Source organism: Saccopteryx bilineata, chromosome 9, assembly GCF_036850765.1.
Source record: "Saccopteryx bilineata isolate mSacBil1 chromosome 9, mSacBil1_pri_phased_curated, whole genome shotgun sequence".
Classification (NCBI taxonomy): Eukaryota; Metazoa; Chordata; class Mammalia; order Chiroptera; family Emballonuridae; genus Saccopteryx; species Saccopteryx bilineata.
This window is the reverse complement of record NC_089498.1, coordinates 38,239,015-38,261,035: the sequence shown is the minus strand read 5'-3', so window position 1 is coordinate 38,261,035 and position 22,021 is coordinate 38,239,015. Positions and strand designations below refer to the sequence as shown.

The window sequence follows — 22,021 nt, the reverse complement described above, 5'->3', positions numbered from 1 at the left end:
TACCTGCCCTGGCCGGTTGGCTCAGTGGTAGAGCGTCGGCCCAGTGTGTAGAAGTCCCGGGTTTGATTCCCGCTCAGGGCACATAGGAGAAGCTCCCATCTGCTTCTCCACCCCCCCGACCCCCCCCCCCCAGTCTCTCTCCCCCACAGCCATGCTCATTTAAGCAAGTTGGCCCCAGGTGCTGAGGATGGCACCATGGCCTCGCATCAGGCACTAAAATAGCTGTTGCTGAGCAACAGAGCAATGGCCCCAGAAGAGCAGAGCATCACCCCCTAGTGGGCTTGCCCCGTGGATCCTGGTTGGGGTGCATGTGGGAGTCTGTCTCTCTGCCTCTCTGCCTGTCACTTAATAATAAAAAAAGAAAAAAAAATTTAATACTCTCACAAGTTTACTTGCAAGAATTGATTTTACATTTTAAAATATCATGCATACAAAGTAAACTTTTTCCTTGTAAAACTAAAATGATGAGTGAATCCCTGCCTAAGCTCAAATAATGGGATCATTTACAGAAAATCCAGTGAAGTTAGAGATAAAATAGCCCAGAACATAAGTTATCTGATGCTCTGTGATCAGGACAGTTAGGCGAGTACCAGGCAGTTCAGGAGATGGTGTGTACACTTGCAGTTGTGTGGTCTTCAACTGTCTGCCAGCCTGGATGACTCTGGCTGCTCTGGGACCCACTGGTAACAGCATGCAGCCTGGCTCAGCAGAATCCAGCATAAGAAAGTCTTCCTCCCAGAGAGACACTCCTTGCCAAAATCTCACTGCTGTGGTTGTTCCTATCCTTCCTGTGCCCTGATCTAAGACCCTGGCATACAACTGATGACCAATATTCTCCAGCTGATTTAATTTGTGATTCAGAAGAAAAAGGCAAAAAGGAAAAACTTTCTATTCATCTGTTTAATATCAAATGGAAGCGATTTGATGATATAATGCATTGGTTTTCAACCACTGAGCTGGTACTGGTCCACCAGAAATGAAGATTATAGAGTATAATCATTGGGTCTATAATCTTCACACAACATCAGGGTGGTTAACTCTTTCACCAACTGTCATGAAATTTCCGGCGGACTTCTGGCTGAAAACATTAATACAATGTATAATATTATGATCATTTCTGTCCTTCTAATCTAATGTCTATGGATTGCACACATATTTTTCTCAAAGCTCCTCTTCAAAGCACCCAGCCTACACCTAGCCGCCTGGCTCACTGTAAGCCTGCAGTAACTGTTCTCCCACTTGAATACAGAATAGTGGGGTATTAGAGGAAACTCGAGCTCCCAGGGAGGCATTATTTCTCACCAGAGCTGGAAATCCACTGCCCATATCCAGGGAAGGTGAGGGGTTGGCCCTAGGCAGCCATGCAAGCATTGGTTAAAGGAGAGACACAGTGTCCTCAGAGCTGGCCAAAACAAACACAGTGACAGCTGAATGGTAGAGGGTCACAAGATAGAGCAAAGCCCTCATGACCAGAATGGGGTATGACCACCAAGGGAGCAAGAAAATTTGGAGAACAACTGCTCCATAGAATGCCACTCCATCACCCTGTTCCTGGAGGTACAGGTAGAGCCACCAGAACCCACTTCCCTGCCATGTTGGGCAGAAAGGCAGAAATGCCACGGGCCACTTAGTGTCTCTCAGATGTGGAAGCAACCTCAGGACAAACCAGCTCTGGATTCTTCAGGTGCGAATCCTTTCTGGTTCTGTATCTATCACATGGTCACATTACTATGCTCCTCTAGAAGAAGGTAAAGTTACTGAACACTAATCTAATCTTGGCAAGTCATAAACAGAGGGAGAGCCCTGACAGACACACTAACAGTGTACAAACAAGCGAATAACAGAGACCCAGAAGCTGCCCTCACGAGGGTAACAAAATCCAAGAGCCCTACGGAGGCACAATCAAGGCCTGACCGCAGACCCTCTGCAGATACTAGTGCTCAATCCCCCAGCGACACTGCCCTGCAGGATTATTTCAGGTGACAAGCCCCCACTGGGAGAGCTCACCCAAACTGCATACCCAGATCCACAACCCTTATTGTTTTCTTGCCCTTGGGCTGGTCAGAAGTATTTTTCCTGCTCTCATACTGCACTTCCCCCTTGGAGACCTGCAGGCCCCGCCTTCCGATGTTACTCAAACCTGTTCACTAGCAAGACCACAAAGTGATCTTTCCAACACTGACGTCTGTGTAGGATTCCTCAACTACTTCCTCTCCACTCCTTACTAGATGAACTCTCAACTCTTCTGCTAGGTATTAAGAGCCTCTCATTTCTGGCCTCCCACTCACTTCTGCAGCCTCATCTCCTTCTGCTGTCCCCACTCTCCAAGGAGATGGAGATGCTAGCATTTTGTTTTGGAAACTACTCTTCCTTTGGCAGGTGGGTGGCTGAGACCCTGCACCACAAAGAATGGCCAAGGCCCAGAGAGCCTGAGCCCTCACCACAAATGGCCACTGAATCAACAGATTCAAGGACAGATTGCTGAGTAAGAGCAAGCCCTGAGGCCCAGGCTTCTGGACGCTCCAGAACCTCCAGAATGCCTCAACACCAGGACCAAAGAGGTGACCCAGAAACGCTAATATCCACTGCTCTTCTCTAACGCAATGGTGCATTACTTAAAATAGGGGCCTCACTCCAGGAAACCTATAATTTGGAAAATCCCAGCTGGCTGTAGACTAGTAGTCCCTCTTGTTTCTTGAGCATTCTAAATCCTCAATGAGGACACTTGTTCCTGCGGTTCTGTAAGGGCCCAGAAGAATCAGGTCCCTAGCACCTTTAGGGATGGCCAGAGGGGAATGGCCTATCTCTAGCGTCTTTGGGCAGTCCATTTCCAACTAAAAGAACTGAACAGATCTAAAGTCCAGAATATGTCTTCGTGGTTAAGAGTTTTCCTGGAGCCTGACCAGGTGGTGGCACAGTAGACAGAGCATCCACCTAGGATGCAGAGGACTCAGGCTGGAAACCCTGAGGTCGCTGCCTTGAGTGCGGGTTCACCAGCTTGTGTGAGGGGTCTCTGGCTTCAGCACGGGATCACAGACATGACTCCATGGTCGCTGGCTTGAGCAAGGGGCCACTGGCTTGGCTGGAGCTACCCTGCCACCCCTTCCCGCCCTCCCCCATCAAGGCACATATGAGAAAGCAATCAGTGGACAACTAAGGTGCTGCAAGGAAGACTTAATGCTTCTCATCTCTCTCCCTTCCTGTCTGTCCCTCTTTCTGGCTTTCTCTTTCTCGCTAAAAAAAAAAGTTTTCCTGGAGCAATGTTTACCTGGCTGGACGAAGAGACCCCGCCCCGCGGAGAAGCACTCAGGCAGGTACGTATTTCCCTTCTTCCACCCCTGCGTCCCCATCAGCTCCTCTCCCCCGCACCACAAGAGTCCCCCCAAGGCGCTGGACACCCACCCACACAGCCTCCTCTCCACCCTCACGGCCAGGCCGCTAGCAAGCCCTGGAGGCCACTCAGCCCTGGTGCGACGGTTCCGCCCATTGCCCCAACTCCAAGCTCCTGAGACCTCGGACCCGCTGACTTGTCCTGGAGCCGCGAGGGTCAGAGCGCGCATTCTACCCTTACCCATCCCACCCCACCCCGGAAAGGAGAGGCGGAAGAGTTCGCTGCCGACCAGAGCGGGAGAGCGCGGGCGGGGCGGTCCACTCCGCGAGAGGCCGGGGCCTTGGGGGTCGCCCCGCGGCCCCAGCCCGGGACGCCGTGAGGCGCCTGCAGCGGAAAGAGCCCCTCCCCCTGCTCCGGGCCTCGCCCGGCCTCTGAGTCCCGAGGCGCAGCGGTCCTGAGGGAGGGGAGGCGCGGGAGCATATAGGAGAGAGGACACTTACTTAAAAGGCTACATAGTTCCACTCCCTGACCTTCCTGGAGAGGCGGCAACACCTCCCTGCCCCAGGCATCCGGCCTCAGGGTCCACCACCCCAACGCGGCAGCCTTACTTCACCGCCCACCCTCTTACTCCACTGTTGGGCGGAGCCGGACCTCTGAGTGACGTGCGTGCGGAGCAATGATTAAGTCCGCTCGGCTGTGGGAGGAGCTCAGGAAGCTCACAACGCTTCCTACTCTGACTGAACCATCCCAGAGCCGCCGACTGCGCGTGCCCAAAAGGGAGAGGGCGGGGCCGAGAGCAGCTCCGACAGTAGGGGAGGGGTCCAAGCTCGGTCTCTGGGAAGCTGATTGAACTGGGATGGGGAGAACCAGGAACCATATCGACCCACTTACTGCTAGCTTTGGAGGACAGAAGTGCCCAGTCCTACGAAGCACACTACTCCCGTCACTGGCAGGGGCTGGGAGTCAAGGGCCGTAGGTTCTAGTCCCCTCACTTTGAGTGTCGAGTGATCTAGCCCCCCTTTTACTTTTACCTGGACCCCAGTTTCCCTATCCGTAAAATAGAAGGTTAGATCTGCCAAGCACTAATATTCCAGAGAGGAGAGGGAGATGGGGGACCTACACGTGACCTCCCCGCGCGGGGCCCCGCCTATCCCTTGTCCAGCAGATGGAAGCACCCCGCGAGGACGGGCGGGGGTGGGTGGATCCTAAGAAACACGACCCGGCCGCCCTTGGCAGCGGCTAAGTCGGAGCGCGCAGCTCAGGGGTTAGCCTCTGGCGACTACACAAGAGGAAGATGGGGATTGCAACCCGGGCTTCGCAAGGGGCCACCGTGGAGGCCAGGGAGGTGCAAAGACTCAGCGTGTGACTCGGAGCGTATCTGGGAGGATGGACGAGGGGGCAGGAGGCAGCTAACAGGGCTCCCTCTCCGCGTTTTGTCCTCTGAGGCGCACGTCGTGGGTCCTGAGCGGGCTCCGTCGACAGCCCTGCAGCGCGGAGCTAGTCTTGGGCCATGAGGAGAGTTCCAGCGACCCCATGCGGGGTCGTGGTCGGGGTTGGCAGCGTTCTGCTACGCTGAGGGTGTAGGGCACAGGCGGCCAGCTTGTGCCGGCACGCAACGCAATGGCGAGGGAGGAGTGCAAGGCGCTTCTGGACGCGCTCAACAAGGCGACCGCATGCTACCACCATCTAGTGCTGACCGTCGGCGGCTCGGCGGACTCACAAAACCTACGTGAGGAGATGCAGAAGACGCGGCAGAAGGCACAGGAGCTGGCGGTGGCCACCGGCGCCCCCCTAACGACCGCGCTGCGAAACAAGGGCCTGGGTGCCGAGGAGCGCGCGGAGTTCGAGCGCCTCTGGGTCTCCTTCTCCGGCTGTCTGGACTTGCTGGAAGCCGACATGCGGCGCGCACTGGCGCTGGGGACCGCTTTTTCGCTGCACGTGCCCCGGCGGCCGCTGGTGCGCACGGGTGTGGAGGGAGGTGCGGCGGCCGTAGCGGCCCGCGCCCTGAGCGCCCGCAGCTTGAGGCACGAGGCGGAGCGCGACTTCGACGTGGACGATCTGCGCGAGCTGGAACGGGAGATCCTTCAGGTGGGCAAGATGATCCACGACATGGAGGTGAAGGTCAACGTGCCCCGCTGGACAGTGCAATCCCGGCAGGCGGCAGGCGCAGAGCTTCTGTCCAGTGCTGGCGTCTCCTCGGCGGGCTTTGTGTCCATAGAAGAGCGCACAGGGCCCTGCGACCCGAGCAAGGCCCTGGCTGCCACTGTTTTCAGCGCCGTACTTCTGGCGGCTGTGGCCCTGGTGGTGTGCGTGGCGAAGCTGAGCTGACCGACACCCGACGGTCCCCCGCCGCCACCGCTCCTTCCGCGGAGAGACTCCTCTCCTGGAATGACCTCTTACCGCCAGGACTCGGGCTGATAATGGAACCTGGCATGTTTAAGGGAAGCGGTTCTAAAAACCCTGTATGTGTAGGCATACACGGGTGTTTCATGCACACATCTGCTAGCAGAACGTTGTTTCCCCTTGCTGGCCTGGGAGGAGTTAATTTTGTGCAGGCCGCCAGGGCATTACCGCTAATATATGCAGGAGCTTTATCCCCTATTAATAGAAAACCGCCCACAGTGACCCCAGATTCCTCTGAGTTAATTAATGGAGACCACGTGTGCTGCTGGGGCGTGTTTACAATGAGTCCGAGCTTGGTGCCACCATCCCTACTGGCGTTTCCCACTCTCTGCATGGGGCAGTTTGAAAAAAGGGGTGATGAAGTGTGGAAAGGGGGATTTTGCTGGGAGGGTTTTTTTTTATTTTTATTACCTTAATCTTCTGAGGCCTGCGCTTAGGAGAGTGCAAATAGAAGTTCATGCAAAGCGCTTTCTTGATGGCGCAGATTGCGCTTCTTAGCAGAGTTTATCCGTTAGTCACTAAAAGCAGCTAGCAGAGGTTTGGGATTGTATCCTCAACCCAAGGGTCTGACTCTGCTTAGGAACCCAGGGAAGGGCTATAGAACCTCCCCTCAAGGGATTGGAGCCACTGCTCACACTGCCTGTTTCAAAGGGCTCTCCCCGACCAGCCCAGGAGGGGTGCAAGCTTTGGGAAGGGCCACATGCTACATAAACAGGGACTTTCTCCTTCGCTTTGGCTTATTTTTGTTCCAGAACTAGACTAGAGTTTTTGATACTCCTTTGGGGGAGGGCTGGGGAATCCTCTTTGGAGCCCTAATCCTATCTATCCCTTGGAATTTGCTGGGCAGCCAGTTAGAGAGCTGGCTTTGGAAGGAGATGCACAGCTCACTAACCCCAGCACTGCCTCCTGAGGGGATACAGTGGCTGGCACACAGAGGTTTTGAGCCAGTTAGCCTAGACTGGGTTAGAATGTAACAGTTTTAATTTGAAACTTAAGAAGCGTTTTAAAAATAACAATCATTTAAGAGAAAAATCATAACCACATTGTATACTGTCAAAGCTGGGGTATTTTTTTCTAAAGGATATTTGGCCACGAATTTATACATGCCAATGAGTGAAGCATAGCAGTCTTTACTTACATACTTTGGTTAGTAAATACACATCTGCATCTATTTTTAAAATTGATCTTGAAGGCAAGAGGTCATAGTAAAAACTTCTAGACCCACAGGTGTAGCCTTTTTTCTTCTGATCAGTAAATAAGGAAGTATAGAAGACACCCTGGATCTGTCTGGAATTTGCCTGGGCAGTGCTGCCACCTCCTGTCTGTGTTGCAGAGAGGGCATCTGTTGAGACAGAGAAAAAAAAAAAAAGCATTTAACTCCCTAAAGGTAATAATTTAGAATTAAACTTTAGTTTGGCTGAAAACTGACAAGGATTTAATTTTCTTCTTTACCTCAGAAGTGAGGAAAGGGACCAGGAGGAGGTAATTGGCAGTTTTTCACAAGGGCAATGTGGAGGGCAGAGGGGCAAGAGGCAAATAACAGTAGAAGTGCTTGTCTGGGCACCCAGTCCTAACTAAGGGTTACCTTCCCAGTATAGCCCATTCTCACTTCTCGGCACACAGCTTCTAGTAACTTAGAGTATGAGATATTTGCGCGTATCTGAGGTAACTTTTAAAAGACAAAGTGTTGACCTGGACTGGGTTGGTTAGAGCGTCATCCCAAGCTACAAAGGTTGTGGGTTTCATCTCTAGTCAGGGTACATACAGGAACAGATCAATGTTTCCATCTCTTTCTCTCCCTTCCTCTCTCTAAAGTCAATAAAAAAAATTTTTTTTTTTAATTTTTCCGAAGTGAGAAGGGGTCGGGGATAAGGCAGACCAACTCCCACATGCGCCCAGCTGGGATACACCTGGCATGCCCATCAGGGGGCGATGCTCTGCCCATCTGCAACATTGATCTGCTGCAACGGGAGCTGTTCTAGCGCCTGAGGCGGAGGCCGTGGAGCCATTCTCAGTGCCCAGGCCAACTTTGCTCCAATGGAGCCTTGGCTGCGGAAGGGGAAGAGAGAGAGAGAAAGGAGAGGGGGCAAGGGTGGAGAAGCAGATGAGTACTTCTCCTGTGTGCTCTGGCCGGGAATTAAACCTGGGACTTCCACACGCCAGGCTGACACTCTACGGCTGATTAAAAGTTTTATAACAATAACTAATTAAAAGGAACTCCTTCTGCCTTGTTCAGTCTGGGTAAATCTGAATAGTGGCCAATGTCAAGTTCTTTTGCACCTGCCACCCCTGGGTACCTTCAGAGATGACACAGAAATTTTTCTGATTCTCTTCTTCCTCCTCCCATACACAACACAACCTGGGATCTCTGTCACCTTACCCAAAGTCTCATCTCAGGCAGGGAGAGGCTAATACATTTGTGACCCAGCGTTGGAAAATATCTTTGAAAACCACACCCTAGATAGATTCTTTTCTAAGACTGTGACTCTGTTCTTTTGTGGGTTTATTTTTATTTTTATTTATTGATTTTAGTGAAAGAAGAAGGGAGAGAGAGAGAGAGAGAGAGAGAGAGAGAGAGAGAGGAACATTGATCTGTTTCCTGTATGTGCCCTGACCAGGGATCGAACTGGAAACCTCTGTGCTTCAGGACCATGCTCTAACCAGCCAAGCTATCTAGCCAGGGCTGTGACTCTCTGTTCTTATCAAGGTGTTTTGTTCATAAAAAAGAAAAATCGTCACCTGACCAGGCAGTGGCACAATGGATAGAGCATCAGACTGGGATGCAGAGGACCCAGGTTCGAGACCCCAATGTTGCCAGCTTGAGCGTGGGCTCATCTGGTTTGAGCAAAAGCTCACCAGCTTGGACCCAAGGTCGCTGGCTCGAGCGAAGGGTTACTCGGTCTGCTGTAGCCCCGCGGTCAAGGCACATATGAGAAAGCAATCAATGAACAACTAAGGTGTCGCAACAAAACTAATGATTGATGCTTCTCATCTCTCTCTGTTCCTGTCTGTCTGTCCCTATCTATCCCTCTCTCTGACTCTCTCTCTCTCTGTCTCTGTAAAAAAAAAAAAGAAAGAAAAGAAAAATTGTCTAGGCACTATTCAGGTAACTCAGTTAGATAGAGTGTCATCTGAATATGCTAAAGTTGTGGGTTTAGTCCTGGTCAGGGCATATACAAGAATCAACCAATGAATGCATAAATTAGTGGAGCAATGGGTTGATGTCTCTCTCTCTCTCTCTCTCTGTCTCTCTCTGTCTCTCTCTCCCTCCATCACTTCCTCTCTCCCTCCTTCTCTCTCTAAAATCAATCAATTAAAAAAATTGTTCTGCAGAACCTGTTACACAACCCATCGGAAGTTGTATAATCCATAGAGAACAGTTTGGGGCAAACAAATTTCTTGTCACTCTTTCCACCCACATGGCAGATCCTTGAGTATTTACTTATATGTGCAATCAAATGTGTATCTAATTTTGAGAGTCCTCTGATCACTGAAATTAGTAACAAAATGTTGCAAAAAAAGACTGAATTAACAATAAACATATTTATCCTGTAGACCTATTAGTTTAAACAACTGAATTTGAAAAATTTAAACACTAGGACTATTTGGAATTATTTGTAGTTATAACATTGACTAATTGAACTTTTGCTCTATGAAACAAGCAAAATCACTTTCCACTTGAGTAACAGGCTGCTCTTATTTCTAAATATAACTCAAGCCTGACCTGTGGTGGCGCAGTGGATAAAGCGTCAACCTGGAAATGCTGAGGTCGCCAGTTCGAAACCCTGGGCTTGCCTGGTCAAGGCACATATGGGAGTTGATGCTTCCAGCTCCTCCCCCCGTTTCTCTCTCTCCTCTCTAAAAATGAATAAAGAAAAATAAATAAATAAATAAATAAATAAATATAACTCAAGAAATTGCTTTCTGGCAGAAGCTTGATTTAGTTTAGGTGTTTTACATCAGTTACTAATTTTCAAAAAGCATTTGGTTTGATCTTATACCATGATACAAGTGACAGAAATAAAAACAAAAATTCAACATGTTTAATAATATTATATATATATATATGAAGAGGTTGATTTTTTTTTTATTAAAGCCTATGGCAGAGAACATCTACTTTCCCAAATTAAAGGTTTAAGTTGAAGGATAGACTTTCCAAAGAAAAATGTTACTGTGAAGCAAAATTTCTTGTGAAGTTAAATACCTGTAAAGAGAAAACATTTCTGGTTTCTCTTTTGGGAAACAGCATGGCTTTATGTGATAACTGAGAAGATAAGAATGTGGAATGTGGCCTGACCTGTGGTGGTGCACTGGGTGGGGCGTCGACCTGGAACGCTGAGGTTGCTGGTTTGAAACCCTGCACTTGTCTGGTCAGGGCACATATGGGAGTTGATGCTTCCTGTTTAAAAAAAAAAAAAAAGAATGTAGAATGTCAAGGTCATTATCATGGGAACTATGAACTATTGCTATTAGTTTAAAAAGAAACTAATATGTTTGTAGGAGAAAAAAATGCCTTCTGGCAAATTCTTTTTCATGTGCTCTAAGAACTTACACTTTTAAATGCCACAAGGGAAAATATTTTTGGTAAATAAAAGTAGAGCATAAACTTCATGATTTACCTAAGGTTTACAGTAAGCAACATATGAGATGTGTGATGTGAATTGACTAAAGTAGTCTGGTTAAAGAGAGCTCTGATATGCATGAGGACCCTGATAATGCTGCATTTTCCTTTTCAATGTGCACATTGATATGTTTTTAGCTACTTGGTTGCTTTTCAGAATGTAGTTCTCTGTTCTGTATTGAATGCTTGTTAAGGGTGCAAGCCCCAGAGTGTGAGTCCGTATGTCAGTCTGAGAAACAAAGTGCTGTAGGACTGGCCGCTGTGTTCCTTAGGGCTTGCCTTTTCCGGCAAGGCCTGACCAGCTGCAATTGGCAGGGGCTCTGCCTCTCTCTCCAAGTACCTCAGACAAGTCACTGACCTCCCTGTGCCTCGCTTCCCTCATTTGTGAAATGAAGGGTTTCCTCATTAACCCAAAGGTCCCTTCCAGAGCCTAAAACATTTAACAGAATGCAGTTAAATAAGAAAGGGTTGTTTTGTTGGAATTTTTTTTTTTTTTGGATGTTGTTGGTTTGGGTGCATATTGAAATGGAATCTTACAGTTTGGTGGTTATTGTCTATAATTAGTCTGTTGGTAAGTTCCATATGAATTTTAAAAATCAGAATGAACTAAGCTTACTGTGATTTTAGTCCGTATCAGACTTAGTAGCAAATTTGTGTAAATGCTACTAATTTATAGTACTTACATTAGATTAGGAATTTAATTTCAGACCCTAAGTCTAAGTCAAAGAAAGCTTAGTATGTATTAAACAGTTTTTTGTGCCCAGCAGTTGGACCACCTGAACTGATTCTGGGAAATTACATGTGTGAAAACCTGTCATTTGTGATGGAGGCCAGGAGAATCCTATTCTGTAAGTAACCTGGGAGCCTCAGAACTGAAACTACATTGGCTGCCTGAAGTCATGGAACACGAGCTCAGCATGGATTGTTCTGTACTGACATCAGCTCCAAGGTGGACTTAAAAGCTTTGTATCTACTGTTTGAAAGATGCTTCTAAATAAAATGTTTGTTAATAAGTAAAAAATTAAAGATAACATGCAGCATTTATAACATAGCCAGAAAAGACACCCTCAAAATATTCAGCTATCAACTACAGTGATTTTTAAAAAGATACTCCTAATCTTCATGCACATTTGAATTGAAGTAAATGTCCTGATCAATGTATTTACCCTTGACAGGGTAAATGACATAAAGGGACTTTCAGAAATACTCCAGGATTATAAATCTCCAAGGGTGCTCTACAATATGATTATACTCATCTGCTAATGCAGGATGAAATCCGGGAAGAACAGTAGGTCTCCAGATGAACAATCTTTGGCTGTGGTTAACACAGATCAAAGTCATATTCAAATATTGCTTTTTTGGCTCTCAGGAACAGACCAGAAGTTCAGGAACTGATCACATGCTGCAGCCCTGAGTCTATGAGGACTAAATGTATTTCTGGAAAAGCATTCCTCTCTTTCATTTACTTATTTTCATCTCGTTCCAGAGGATTCTGAGTGTTTTCAATGTAGTACTGTGAGATCCTGGGCATCCTTGTTATTTGCTGTATAAGTTTAGAATTGTATAAACTGAAGGCTTATATGACAAATGTAAATAAGCCCAAATGAGAGCTCTCTGTTGGTGAAATGACTTTGAAAAGTCCTTTTAATATGCTGTTGCCAGAAGACAAAGTTGAGTGTCCCCTGCTTGTATGTATGTGTTAGGCATATAGAGAAGATCTACAAGGAAACAGAAATGAAAATATTTGTTAAGGTGGTGGGTTTATGAATGGTGTTTTTTCAATATTTTTAGTGTTATATTGTTTTTACAATAAAAAATTGGAATGCTCTTATCACCTAGAAAATATTATTATTAAAAAACATATATTTGCAGTTAGTGTGTCAATTACAATGAGAAATAAGTTCAGAATCTTCCCCCCAGGAATATACATCTGGAATCTTACTGCAGAGAATCAGAAGCATGCTTTGAAATACGATATCAAGCCTGACCTGTGGTGGCGCAGTGGATAAAGCGTCGACCTGGAAATGCTGAGGTCGCCGGATCGAAACCCTGGGCTTGCCTGGTCAAGGCACATATGGGAGTTGATGCTTCCTGCTCCTCCCCCCTTCTCTCTCTCTGTCTCTCTCTCTCTTCTCTCTCTCTCTCCTTTCTAAAAATGAATAAATAAAATTAAAAAAAAAAAAAAAGAAATACGATATCAAGAGCATAGAGGTTAAAAGCACTGCCTATGAAGTAAGGTACACCTGAGTTCTGATCTGACCTTCTTAAAGAAGTTCCTTAATCTCTCTGACTCCAACTACCTTATCTTTACAGTGGGAGCAATAATAGGGTAAACTTCATAAGAATGTGGAGATGACTTTTTCCAAACACAGAGCTCATAAATGTTGGCTTCCATTGCTTATTATTATTATTAAATATTTTATTTATTAATTTGAGAAAGAAAGAAAGGGATGGGAGAGGAGCAGGAAGCATCAACTAATAGTTGCTTCCTGTATGTGCTTTGACTAGGCAAGCCTGGGGTTTTGAACTGGTGACCTCAGCATTCCAGGCTGACGCTTTATCTACTGTGCCACCACAGGTCAGGCCCCACTGCTGTTATTTACCACACTACTTTAGAAGTCCAAAAAATGAAATGGTTGCCAAAGAAAATATATTGATATATGAAAATATTTTAATATTTATATATTAAAATTAGATAAACTTGTCAAATGTGAGAAGGTATATAACAAGAAGGTCAAGACTACAGAAGGAAATTCAGGTTGATGTAGAAGTTGGAATTCATACATTTATAAAGTCAATTTTGGCCCTGGCCGGTTGGCTCAGTGGTGGAGCGCTGGCCTGGCATGCGGGGGACCCAGGTTCGATTTCCGGCCAGGGCGCGTGGGAGAGGTGCCCATTTGCTTCTCCACCCCCCTCCCCTCCTTCCTCTCTGTCTCTCTCTTCCCCTCCCGCAGCCAAGGCTCCATTGGAGCGGGGATGGCCCGGGCGCTGGGGATGGCTCCTTGGCCCCTGCCCTGGGCGATGGGGTGGCTCTGGTCGTGTGGAGCGATGCCCCGGAGGGGCAGAGCATCGCCCCCTGGTGGGCAGAGCGTCACCCCTGGTGGGCGTGCCGGGTGGATCCCAGTCGGGCACATGCAGGAATCTGTCTGACTGTCTCTCCCCGTTTCCAGCTTCAGAAAAATACAAAAAAAAAAAAAAAAAGTCAATTATTTTTTAAATTTATTTTTAAGTGAGAGGAGGGGAAATAGTGAGACAGATTCCCTCATGCTCCCTGACTGGGATCCATCTGGCAGCCCCTTGTCTGTGGCTGATGCTCAAATCAACTGAGCTATCTTCAGCACCTGGGGCTGTCACTCGGAACCAACTGAGCCACTGGCTGCAGGAAGGGAAGAGAGAAAGGTGATGGGGGGAAGAGGCAGATGGCCACTTCTCTTGTGTGCCCTGTCTGGAAATCGAATCTAGGACATCCATACGCTGGGCTGATGCCCTATTACTGAGCAAACTGGCCAGTGCCTATAAAGTCAAATTTGTTGACGTCTAATTTAAATATAGCAACACTCACCTTTCTTAGGTGTGTAGTTTTCAGTTTTGTTTTTTTTTTTAAAGATTTTTTATTTATTCATTATAGAGAGGGGGGAGAGAGAGAGAGAGAGAGAGAGAGAAGGGGGGAGGAGCAGGAAGCATCAACTCCCATATGTGCCTTGACCAGGCAAGCCCAGGGTTTTGAACCGGCAACCTCAGCGTTTCCAGGTTGACGCTTTATCCACTGCGCCACCACAGGTCAGGCCTAGTTTTCAGTTTTGACAAATGTCTATAATCATTTAACCACCACCTCAGTTAAGATATAGAATGTTTCCATCAGCCCCAGAAGTTCCCCTTGTCCTTTGTAGTCAGTCAATCCTTTCCTCCCACCCCAGGTTCTGGCAACCACTGATCTGATTTCTGTCCCTATAGTTTTGCCTTTTCCAGAACATCACATAAATGGAATTCATACATTTTTGAGAAAACAAATGTTGTGAACCTTTTAAAAATCCTTCTCGCCTGACCTGTGGTGGCGCAGTGGATAAAGCGTTGACCTAGAAATGCTGAGGTCGCCAGTTCGAAACCCTGGGCTTGCCTGGTCAAAGCACATATGGGAGTTGATGCTTCCTGCTCCTCCCCCCTTCTCTCTCTCTGTCTCTCTCCTCTCTCTCCCTCTCTGTTTCTCTCTCCTCTCTAAAAATAAATAAATAAATTTTAAAAAATAATAATAAATAAATAAAAATCCTTCTCAAAAAATCTTTTGAGAAATAAGTTGTATTTGGTGATTCTGGGTGCACCCAGGTTGTTGTCACTGGTCATTCACAGGTGAATTTTGTGTCACGGCACTAAGGTGCCTTTGTTTCTAGGCAGGTGGAACAAACTCTCCTGTTACTGTTGAATCTCCAAGCTAAAGTCATCTTTCCATGACTAGCCCTACAGATCACATTCTCTTTCTTTCTTTTTCAACCGAAAAACCTGATAAATAATGGAGAACAAATGAATTTGGGCTCGCTGAAAGATTGAAATAAAAGCCCACTTGGAGTTGTAGATAAGCAATATGACAGGGTTGTAATATTTTTTCTTTCAAGATTATGCCTGTTCTAATAAACCAAGTAAGGAAACTTCTTATTTGAAAGATAGGCCTGACCTCTGGTGGCGCAGTGGATTAAGCGTCGACCTGGAATGCTGAGGTTGCCGGTTCAAAACCCTGGGTTTCGGGCGCTGGGGATGGCTCCTTGGCCTCTGCCCCAGGCGCTAGAGTGGCTCTGGTTGCGGCAGAGCGATGCCCCGGAGGGGCAGAGCATCGCCCCCTGGTGGGCAGAGCGTCGCCCCTGGTGGGCGTGCTGGGTGGATCCCGGTCGGGCGCATGCGGGAGTCTGACTGTCTCTCCCCGTTTCCAGCTTCAGAAAAATACAAAACAAAACAAAACAAAACAAAACAACAAAAAAAAACCCTGGGTTTGCCCAGTCAAGGCACATATGGGAGTTGATGCTTCCTGCTCCTCCCCCCTTCTCTCTCTCTCTCTCTCTCTGTCTCTCTTCTCTAAAATGAATAAATAAATAAAAGATAATTAAAAAAAAAGATAGCTAGGGAGGACCAGTAGAACAAAAGAATGAAGAGTTAACTGTCCTTAGCTATGAAGTAAAAAACTGTTGTCATAAACGAAGTAACTCACAGTCTTGTGACCAAATGGCACACAGTAATTGCTAGCACTAATAGTTGATGGCCACGTGTACTTATTGTCAGGCCTGGGGTAGCTGGCACTGTGTCCATGGCAGAACAGGGCTGGACAAGGCACTCTGAGAAGATGCCAATAGGTTTGCAGACAGATTTTGATACTTGCTGGCATGGGACCTTAAATAAATAGCAGTGAACTGTCTTTTCATGATCTCTTTCCCATTTTTCTATACAATTGGAGTTTTTTTTGTGTGTGTGTGTTTTTTTGTGGGTTTTTTTTTGTATTTTTTCCTGAAGCTGGAAACGGGGAGAGACAGTCAGACAGACTCCCGCATGTGCTCGACCGGGATCCACCCGGCACGCCCACCAGGGGCGACACTCTGCCCACCAGGGGGCGATGCTCTGCCCCTCCGGGGCATCGCTCTGCCGCGACCAGAGCCACTCTAGCGCCTGGGGCAGAGGCCAAGGAGCCATCCCCAGCGCCCGGGCCATCTTTGCTCCAATGGAGCCTTGGCTGTGGGAGGGGAAGAGAGAGACAGAGAGGAAGGAGAGGGGGAGGGGTGGAGAAGCAAATGGGCGCTTCTCCTATGTGCCCTGGCCGGGAATCGAACCCGGGTCCCCCGCATGCCAAGCCGACGCTCTACCGCTGAGCCAACCGGCCAGGGCCCAATTGGAAGTTTTTACTTTTTCATTTTTTCTAATTCTTAACCATTTGTGATAGGCATTAAAGATTGCTTTAGTGTTTTATATCTTAGACTTTCTTCTAGTGTTTTGTCATAATAAAGTTATATAGACAGAAAGTTTGTCAAATTGATAGCCATGCAACTGAGCCATTGTAGAAATAGAGTCCCTTAGCCCCCCGTCAAGTCCCAGCTGACTTGCTGACCTTAATCTCATGGGAGATACTGAGTCAAAACCACTCACCTAAAATGATCTCGAATTCCTGATCCATAGAAACTGTGAGAGAGTAAATGTTTATTGTTTTAGGCCACCAAGTTTTAGAAGGATTTAACAGCAATTAGATAAGTAATATATTCATAAATTAGTTCTTACTGAGAGAACATTAGATTTGAATATACTGGTGTCTTTTTTTTGCTGCTCAGGGCCTGGTCTGTTCTTTGGTTCTGATTCTTGGTTACAATTCAGATAACTGAGGTGACAAGATGTGATCTCTGGATATATACAAAATGGCATTGCATCATCATAGAGCCACTTAAGACCCACATGGCCGTGTGCAGTTCTGGAGACTCCTCTGCACTGATTAAGATCTAAGCACAGTGAACTTGGTGTGAACATACAATACAGTGTACAGATGATGTGTTGTAGAATTGTGGACCTGAAATCTGTCTAGTTTTGTTAAACAATGTCACCCCAATAAATTCAATAATAAAAGATCTAACCAAAATGTATCACTTTGTTATGTACTCCAGGACTTGGTCATCTCACTCAGGAGTGGCCAACCTTTGGGAAAACTGGCTAATATAAACATTTATACCTACAAAACCATGATGTTATTTTACAGTGAAGAATATGTCCTTTCTTAAGACACTTAACCCCTCTGTGAATGATATCTCATCTGTGAAATGGCAATAGCTATTCCCACCTTACAGGGTTTTGTGAGGATTATGCAGCTAATACAAAGTTCCTAGTGCCTCACAAACAGTAAGTGCTTAGTATATTAGTATTACCAAGCTAGAACCTTAACTCCTTCCTCTCCATTGCTCTGCATATTCAACCAATTACTGTATTACCTCAAGTCTATCTTCTAAATACTAAACCATTCCTCTTTTCCCACCTTACCCCCTCTCCACAGCCACTCTTAGTTTAGGCCCTCATTATTTCTTGCCTAGAACATTCCATGGGCCTCCAGTTCAGCCCCATTCAATTGAGACACCACATTCTCAGGGTGCTGCAAACCAGTGTGGCTAGTAATTCCAGGTCCTGAGTGGTAACGAGGCAGAATTAAGAAAATAGTCTTAGACCAAAAGGATGGGCTCAGAGGTCTCTTTGCAACTCAAGAGATAGCTTGCAAAAAACAAAGTTCCATTCCCCAATCTGCTTTATTTATAGGGCAAAGAGAGGCCATTCACAGATCAAAGATATCATTAAAGCAAAGTCACATTTCTAAGGCATCCCAAGAATTCTCCCAAGTGCAGAAAACCCCCACCATACATAACATCTTAACTTCACAAGACAAGGGATAAAAAGAAACTTGCCTCCAGTGTTTCCAAGGGACAGGGAGGGTAGGACAACTATAAACAATACCGCACCATAGCAAACATAAAGGTGTGGGAAAAGATAGCCTTTAGCAACTTCACAGAACAAGTGAGGTGGGGGGTTGGGCAGACTGTCAGCTTACTGCCAGTTCCCCACATCTCAGTCCCCCAAAAATCTAAATTGCAGAAACCTGTTGGCTTTCAGTCCTCAACATATCCCCCTTTTCTATTTTTTTTAATTTTTATTTATTATATTTTAAAAATATTTTATTTATTCATTATAGAGAGGGGAGAGAGAGAGAGAGAGAAGGGGGGAGGAGCAGAAAGCATCAACTCCCATATGTGCCTTGACCAGGCAAGCCCAGGGTTTTGAACCGGCAACCTCAGCATTTCCAGGTTGACACTTTATCCACTGCGCCACCACAGGTCAGGCCCTTTTCTATTTTTTAACTTCAATTCGTGTGCTGTGATTTATACTCATCTGATTTCCCATGTTCTGATTTGGAGGCAGACTGGAAAATTATTAAAAAACCCACAAAATTAGGCCCTGGCTGGTTGGCTCAGTGGTAGAGCGTCGGCCTGGCGTGCAGGAGTCCCGGGTTCGATTCCCGACCATGGCACACAGGCGAAGCGCCCATCTGCTTCTCTATTCCTCCCCCTCTCCTTCCTCTCTGTCTCTCTCTTCCCCTCCTGCAGCCAAGGCTCCATTGGAGCAAGGTTTGCCCGGGCACTGAGGATGGCTCTGTGGCCTCTGCCTCAGGCGTTAGAATGGCTCTGATTGCGGCAGAGTGATGCCCCAAGATGGGCAGAGCATAGCCCCCTGGTGGGCATGCCAGGTGGATTCCGGTCGGGCGCATGCGGGAGTCTGTCTGAGTGCCTCCCTGTTTCCAACTTTGGAAAAATACAAAAAACAAAACAAAACAAAAAACCCCACAAAACTAAAATAGCCAATACTAACAGATACCAAAACAAGTGTCTTAATACCGTGAAAGGATTAAAGCCTTTTAGATTATCAAGCAAATTCTTAGCTAATACAGCAGGATCTAAAATAGAATCTTTGTAGTTTTGAATGTCCTAAATATGTTAAAGTAATTTCACTAAGTCCATGTTGACACCATCATCGCTCCATATTATTTGTAAATGCAACCTAACCCCACTTCAGTCTGAGAACTGTCCCAAGGAGCAGGAGTCACATACATTCAGGAAAAGTCCACATGGCACTGGAAATGTTGTCACATTTCCACACTCTGCAGCTAGTGACCAAGTCCCAATGACCACTGCTTCTAGTACATTAAGATCTGTCTCAAGCTTAATGTCAATATTGGATTTCTGGCAATGATTCAGGTAGACTGAAAGGGCCATCTGCAGCATGTATGGAGACAGAGCTTCTGTTTTTTTTAACCTGGAGAGATGAAACCAGGTGGCCTTTTCCTGGAGTTTGCAACCATGGGGTGGTGAGGAAAACCTTGGGATATACTATGCTGGGTGGTAGCAATAAATTTGTAACAGAAGTGGGTAAAAAGGAGAGAGAGAGAGGGAGGCTCTGAATTTGGAGAGTAGGTCCCAGCCTAAGATAGGCATGGGGCATTGAGGCAGGAGGAGAAAAGAGTGTGTAAAGGAGGCCCTGGGCCTGACCTGTGGTGGCGCAGTGGATAAAGCGTTAACCTGGAAATGCTGAGGTCGCCGGTTCAAAACCCTGGACTTGCCTGGTCAAGGCACATATGGGAGTTGATGCTTCCAGCTCCTCCCCCCTTCTCTCTCTCTGTCTCTCTCTCCTCTCTCTCCCTCTCTCTCTCCTCACTAAAAATGAATAAATAAAATTAAAAAAAAAAAAAAAAAAAAAAGGAGGCCCTGGCCGGTTGGCTCAGTGGTAGAGCGTCGGCCTGGCATGCAGGAGTCCTGGGTTTGATTCCCGGCCAGGGCACACAGGAGAGGTGCCCATTTGCTTCTCCACCCCACCCCTCTCCTTCCTTTCTGTCTCTCTCTTCCCCTCCCGCAGCGAGGCTCCACTGGAGCAAAGATGGCCCGGGCGCTGGGGATGGCTCTTTGGCCGCTGCCTCAGGCGCTAGAATGGCTCTGGACGCAACAGAGCGATGCCCCAGAGGGGCAAAGCATCGCCCCCTGGTGGGCATGCCGGGTGGATCCCAGTCGGGCGCATGCGGGAATCTGTCTGACTGCTTCCCCGTTTCCAGCTTCGGAAAAATGAAAAAAAAAAAAAAGAGTGTGTAAAGGAGACACTGTGTATTAAACAAGGCAGTGGATCCATGGCAAATGGGGAGGAAAATAAGAATATCAACACCCACAACAGAGATTTATGAGGGATGAGCAGAATCCAAATATTCGGGCAAGGCAGAGTAAGTGGCCCTCCTGTTTATAAGAAATGAGATCAGCCCTGGCAGGTTGGCTCAGTGGTAGAGCGTCGGCCTGGCATGTGGGAGTCCTGGGTTTGATTCCTGGCCAGGGCACACAGGAAAAGTGCCCATCTGCTTCTCCACCCCTCCCCCTCTCCTTCCTCTCTGTCTCTCTCTTCCCCTCCCGCAGCCAAGGCTCCATTGGAGCAAGGTTTGCCCGGGCACTGAGGATGGCTCTATGACCTCTGCCTCAGGTGCTAGAATGGCTCTGATAGCGGCAGAGTGACGCCCCAGATGGGCAGAGCATCGCCCCCTGGTGGGCGTGCCGGGTGGATCCTGGTCGGGCGCATGCGGGAGTCTGTCTGTCTGCCTCCCCGTTTCCAACCTCAGAAAAATACAAAAAAAAAAAAAAAAAAAAAGAAATGAGATCAGCTTACCTGCTACTAGGATGATTGCCCTAGGCTCATCCACGGTGATGTGAGATGGGGCTGATGGCCCTGGGCACCTTCTATCTTCAGTGGCAAGTCTCACCAGTTAGGTCAGAGGTGGCTGGGGTAGGGCTGGAAGAGACTGAACTCTCCCTTGGAGGAGCGAGGGGGCAGCATACCTTCCAGTGTCCCTTTTTCCTACAGCAAGGGCATGGCCCTGGTGGGGGCTGAGAAGCCAAGCAGGCTATAGCCCAATGACCTTCCTTTCCACTCTTTTTTTTTTTGTATTTTTCTGAAGCTGGAAACGGGGAGAGACAGTCAGACAGACTCCCGCATGCACCCGACCGGGATCCACCTGGCCCGCCCACCAGGGGCGACGCTCTGCCCACCAGGGGGTGATGCTCTGCCCCTCCGGGGCATCGCTCTGCCGCGACCAGAGCCACTCTAGTGCCTGGGGCAGAGGCCAAGGAGCCATCCCCAGCGCCCAGGCCATCTTTGCTCCAATGGAGCCTTGGCTGCGGGAGGGGAAGAGAGAGTCAGAGAGGAAGGAAGGGGTGGGGGTGGAGAAGCAAATGGGCGCTTCTCCTATGTGCCCTGGCCGGGAATCGAACATGGGTCCCCCACACGGCAGGCCGACGCTCTACCGCTGAGCCAACCGGCCAGGGCCCCTTTCCACTCTTGAAGCAGGGCCCTGATGGAGTTTTATGAGGCCCCTTAGGAGCTTTGGAGTCTTTAAGGGCATATGCCAAGAGCTGGTGTTTTGCCTGATCTTTTTGGGCCCTGTCTACATTTTCCTGTTCCTCTCTGTCATTATAGACCTTAAAAGCTGCCTGACCAGGCGGTGGCGCAGTGGATAGAGCGTTGGACTGGGATGCAGAGGACCCAGGTTCGAGACCCCAAGGTCGCCAGCTTGAGTGTGGGTTCATCTGGTTTGAGGAAAAGCCCACCAGCTTGAACCCAAGGTTGCTGGCTCCAGCAAGGGGTTACTTGATCTGCTGAAGGCCTGCAGTCAAGGCACATATGAGAAAGCAATCAATGAACAACTAAGATGTTGCAACGTGCAATGAAAAACTAATGATTGATGCTTCTCATCTCTCTCCGTTCCTGTCTGTCTGTCCCTGTCTATCCTTCTCTCTGACTCACTCTCTGTCTCTGTAAAAAATAAATAAACAAATAAAAATTAAAAAAAATGTTTAATAAAAGCTCACCAGCTTGAACCCAAGGTCGCTGGCTTGAGCAAGGGGTTACTCAGTCTGCTGAAGGCCCACGGTCAAGGCACATATGAGAAAGCAATCAATGAACAACTAAGGTGTCGCAATGTGCAACGAGAAACTAATGATTGATGCTTCTTTTTTTTTTTATTTTTTTTTTATGGAACGCTTCACAATTTTGCGTGTCATCCTTGCGCAGGGGCCATACTAATCTTCTCTGTATCGTTCCAATTTTAGTATATGTGCTGCCGAAGCGAGCAC

General features: G+C 47.6%; 2 protein-coding genes, 1 long non-coding RNA gene and 1 other non-coding gene across 5 annotated transcripts in view; 2 read left to right on the top strand and 2 right to left on the bottom strand.

The window, feature by feature from the left end:
- ANKRD27 (ankyrin repeat domain 27) overlaps positions 1-3,987 on the bottom strand; it is a 77,337-nt gene extending 73,350 nt beyond the window's left edge. For both annotated transcript variants that reach the window (XM_066243309.1, XM_066243310.1), the window contains exon 1: positions 3,832-3,987. The gene's annotated coding sequence lies outside the window, so the exon portion shown is untranslated. The remainder of the gene's footprint in view (positions 1-3,831) is intronic.
- Positions 3,988-4,528: 541 nt separating this feature from the next.
- RGS9BP (regulator of G protein signaling 9 binding protein) lies at positions 4,529-9,242 on the top strand. Its single transcript, XM_066243311.1, has one exon. It carries the CDS (start codon positions 4,952-4,954, stop codon positions 5,657-5,659), a length of 708 nt encoding a protein of 235 aa, XP_066099408.1. The 5' UTR covers positions 4,529-4,951; the 3' UTR covers positions 5,660-9,242.
- A 4,358-nt stretch (positions 9,243-13,600) lies between these two features.
- On the top strand, positions 13,601-14,585 carry LOC136313313 (uncharacterized). Its single transcript, XR_010727127.1, has 2 exons — positions 13,601-13,928; positions 14,141-14,585. It is a non-coding gene; the product is annotated as an uncharacterized lncRNA (long non-coding RNA).
- Positions 14,586-21,914: 7,329 nt separating this feature from the next.
- On the bottom strand, positions 21,915-22,021 carry LOC136313750 (U6 spliceosomal RNA). The gene has a single exon (XR_010727195.1). It is a non-coding gene; the product is annotated as a U6 spliceosomal RNA (small nuclear RNA).